The sequence below is a fragment of the Hyposmocoma kahamanoa genome, unplaced genomic scaffold (assembly GCF_003589595.1).
Source record: "Hyposmocoma kahamanoa isolate Upper Pololo Valley unplaced genomic scaffold, ASM358959v1 99551, whole genome shotgun sequence".
Lineage (NCBI taxonomy): Eukaryota > Metazoa > Arthropoda > Insecta > Lepidoptera > Cosmopterigidae > Hyposmocoma > Hyposmocoma kahamanoa.
Window position 1 is genome coordinate 827 of NW_020655945.1, and position 4,657 is coordinate 5,483.

Consider the following 4,657-nt stretch of genomic DNA (forward strand, 5'->3'; position numbering starts at 1 on the left):
TATGAAGACGACTGTCAACAACAGCTAACATAAATAACATTTTCATAAATGTACTGTGACGTTAGTGTAAGAATGTTAATCTCTTTAAACTTATCTCTCAAAGGCACTCTGGGGCCCAGATTGTAAATTACCCTAACCGCAAGTTTTGTAAAGATTCAAACAAGTAAAAATCTGAAAGTGCTATTTAGAGTTCTTTTTCTTATTGTATCAATGGCATACACATCCTTATCATCGTGGCAAAAGGACTTGCCAATTGCAGTAAGGTATTGACGACTTGATGTTAGTTGTCCAGGATGCGCTAGACGTACAGAAAAAGAAGGTACTTCATGTGGGGAGAGTATGTTAACACATCTCTATTTAACTGCAGTTATTTAGAGCCAGTTTTTGATGGCTTTCTAAAGATGTATGTGGTTTAAGCATTATTATAATGAAATATGGATTTAGAATTAGGATTAACTGCCTAGTATTTAGTTTCTCTTTTTCTTTAGAAAAAGGTTTCGATTTAAGGTTTCAGTGTCAGATCCTTCAGTTATAAAGTCTTTAGTTTAAAATATGAATTATCCAGGATACGAAAAAGTCTCAATAATATTAATTAAATGTATACGTGAAATCCCTAATCGTTTGTCAATTTTGTTTGTTTTGGTCTTAATTAGTCATAATATAGTACAATTTTACCGCCTATTCTTAAAATGCGCGCCAAAATTTTATTTTTACCTGACCATTAGACAATATAACATTTTAAAACAAAAAAAGTTCTTTCATTGTTTAATAACTTTTTGCTCTACCCATTATTAAAATTACCAAGGCCGTGATAATAATGACCAGCAAAAAGGCGCCTGTTAAAAAACTGTTAGCAAAACAACTTATCTGAAGCATAACTTATTTAAATATTTAGGCGTTATTACTTTTACGACCGGTATGGTGGATGGAGTTGATAGGGCTACAACACCAGTAAATACTTACTTGAAACGACTGTCAAATGCAGACATTTGTGAACTAGGTGCAAGTTAAATTAGACAATTTTTTTTATATCAAAGTTGTAGATCGAGTTTCAAAATTCGAAGGCGGTTTAAGATATAGAAGATCGAATACTTAAGCCGAAATTGAACAGAGCGCTGCAGTACCAAGGTAGTTTCAGCATCATCCTGAACACGTTAATATATTGGACGCGCAGGGAATTTATCGGCCTTTGGGAGCACCTAAACCATAAGCCACCCGTGTACAGATTCTGATAATACGCTTTAAATAGCGTTATCTCGGCTTGATCCGCACACCGGGCGAACCTGAGGGCCAACATATTACCGCGCAGGGGCGCGGGAATATGGTGGGTGGGTGAGAGGGGTCTCGACATCGTCATCATCTTTCTGGTCGTCGGTAAGAATATGTTCGAGGTATTTAAATCGAGACATCTTTTTAACACTCTTGTCATTTAGTGTAATTAATCTTCTAAAACTATGATATTTGAAATAAATATTATAAATGATAAGTATCTCCTTAGACGACATCTGTGCTCAGCATCAGGACGTATGGTAAGTTAATAATGATAATAATTGTTACGGACACCGAGCCATACACTCCGCGCCCCGCGCCCCAACCGAGACCGCGTCGCCGTTCCCCGCACCCCGCACACAGCGTCGTACTGAGTCGCCGCCCCCTGCACCACGCGCACCGCGCCGACTGCTTCCTCGCCGACATCTCTACTAGATGAGAGAGTTAATTTAATACTTAAGTAGAAACATGTTGAGCAATAAAGGTGGTGGTAGTGGTTAGTAGTCAGTGTTTCATTTACGATCCTGATCCCGAGAAGAGCAAGAACCCCATCGATCCAGATCAAGAACCTGAACAAATACAGTCCACCGAACGTTAACGATCCTACGAGAGCTAGAACACCAACAATAATACTCTAGCATTCAGATAGTTTCGATTTGTCGTGAATAACACTCGTCAATAATTCAACCAGTGGATGATACTGTAAACGTTACAGATATTTCAGTACGCACAAAATTGAACACAAAGCGCTCGCAAATACGAAAGTCTTTAGAATGTGTTTTTTTCCAGGTCGATTTTTTTACCGGTTTTACATTGTAAATTCAACCTTATTGGTATGTGATTTGTGTTTAATTTTTCGCTCACCGTAACTCTGTTACCATTTTGCGGTCCCTGTCAGATGGTTCAGACTATAGCATAAAATCTTGTATTTTATTTCAAAAGGGTTAACCACATTTTCAAAAGATCCTTTTGGTGATCTTATTTGTCGTGTGAAATGCCCTTGGGTTTTAAGACCCTTGTCGCCTGTTATTCAAGTATAAGAGCGGACAAGACTAGTCAGTCAATGACAAAATAGAATTGATATATTTATCAATAACGCACGTAACAGGGGCTCTATTTATTGGCGTAAATTAGATATTATGTCAATCCATTTCGTTACGTTAAAATTATCAAAACATTGTGTTAATGGAAAATTCAAAGTAAGCCGTGGTTTTGTTTGACCTACCGCCTCTCAAGTAGAGGGATCCTGGGTTAGAATCCGGACTCGCTCTTAAGAGTGTCTTGGAATTTATGAGCGTATTACTATGAGCTTTTTGGTAAACCAAATAACATAAACCAAATAGTTTAGTTTGCAATGTATAGCAATTGCGAAAACCTAACAACTCGTTTTAGAATTATAATCTATTCAACAGTTAGAGATTGCATATAAAAGAAGAAAGGAAAAAAGAAAATACATTTTATGTATCATAAATGATATAATAATAATAATAATAATAATAATAATAAATCATTTATTTGGACATCTATGGCCCACTTGTTAGTAATACAGAAAGATACAGAACATTTAAACTTAAAGCTATTGTTAGTAGGTACAATTTACGGGACAATACATTGGCAAACACAAGAACACGTATATGCAACTTACTGCTCGAGGCGCCGATAACCTCATGATCTCACCAGAACCTGGATAAAATGTTGAAGCATCGGCGCATCAAGCTTAGCCGCAAACATTTTCAGAATGCTGTTAGGACTAGAACGCAGCCTCGAGAGTAGTGACGCCTTTTTGTTTTGCATCACAGCAAAAAAGTCATCTACTCCCTCTAGAGCAAACATCGAGGATGCACTACAATGCCGTGGTAGTCCCATCAGCATTCTGAAACCGTTATTATATTGAACACGCAGGGCGCTGAGTGCCTTCTGCGTATAGTTCACCCACAGACCACCCGTGTAGAAGGATTGATAGTAAGCCTTGAATAATGTAATTTTGGCTTCCTCACTACAACGGGCAAATCTGTGTGCCAATATGTTACATCTGGCAGCCAACGCCCTACGTTCTCGATCAATATCAATTTGATCTTTGAGATCACCCGTCAGGTAATGTCCTAGATATTTAAATTTATCTACCCTTTTCAGGGGCAACCCGTTCAGACTTATCTTTGGTTCGTAGGACATTCCCTTACCAGGGACCCCAAAGATCAAGAACTCGCTCTTGGCACAGTTGTACACAAGGCCGTGAGAACTTGTGTACTGTTCACAAGTTCGAAGCAACTCCGCAATTGAGCCCGCCGTTGGACCCAGGAGCACCATATCGTCGGCATAGCTTATGTTATTCACGCATATGCCGTCGACATGACACCCGACTGGTTTACTGCTGAGCGCAACAACCAGCTCGTTCACGTACAGATTGAAGAGTTTCGGCGAAGTCAAACCACCCTGCCTTACACCGCACTTCAATCTGTACGCATCCGAGAGAGCTCTTCCCCATCTCACATTATTTTGTTGGTTCATGTACCAACATTTCAAAATTTCTATCAGATTCCGAGGTACGCCCGCTTTCTCGAGCTTACCCCAAAGAACATCATAAACCACGAGGTCAAATGCCTTTGAGAGATCAAGAAAACAGGCGTACACGGCGTCTGCCTTTTTGTGTAATATTGGACGGTCTGCTTAAGACACAGTATGGCACTTTCTATGGAAAGCCCAGGCCTAAACCCAAACTGAGCGTCGTGCAGATCTAAATATTTGTCTAATTCATTGTCCAGCAGACCATCCAAAACTTTTGCAACAACTGTGGCCAGTGATATAGGACGGTAGTTAGCGTGATTAGCTATATCACCAGTTCTATTTTTCAGTATCGGTACGACTATGGTTTTAAGCATTTCCGGCGGCAAATACGAGTGTCTCATACATAGCGAGAAGAACATAGCCAACACTTCGGGAAGATGTTCTCCTGCATATTTCAAGTGCTCAATGCTGAGAGCGTCGTGACCTGGAGATTTACCTCTTGACATTTTTCTTATTACTGCAGCCACCTGCTTAGAAGAAAAACGTAATATCTCCTGACCACACCCAGTCCCAGCATCAAGCACTCCACGTGGTTGAGGCACCGGGGAAGAAACTTGAAACTTTTCCATAAACATGTTAGCTATGTCCCTCTCGGTACTACATCCCGACACCGCAGTAGGCAAACTCGACTTAATGTTCAGATTATTGGTTATTTTCCAAAACTGGGCGAAGTTCTTGGAGGCTCTGATGAAGATATGACTAATGAAAATAATGTAACTTTTTTATTTAAAAAAAACCGACCTCAAAAGTTCGTGAAATTACATCTATTTGTCAAGTTTTATTGGAATCGGTTACTGGAAAGTGCACGGATTCATTCCCTAGT

The 4,657-nt window shown here is 39.6% G+C and overlaps 1 protein-coding gene across 1 annotated transcript; it reads right to left on the reverse strand.

Annotated features, from left to right (window-relative positions):
* Positions 1-2,934: 2,934 nt before the first annotated feature.
* On the reverse strand, positions 2,935-3,777 carry LOC113239109. The gene has a single exon (XM_026475973.1). It carries the CDS (start codon positions 3,775-3,777, stop codon positions 2,935-2,937), a length of 843 nt encoding a protein of 280 aa, XP_026331758.1.
* Positions 3,778-4,657: the final 880 nt, after the last annotated feature.

Excerpts from the sequence above, each read along its gene's own strand:
- LOC113239109 (XM_026475973.1), bottom strand. The coding sequence starts at position 3,777 with ATGAACCAACAAAATAATGTGAGATGGGGAAGAGCTCTCTCGGATGCG.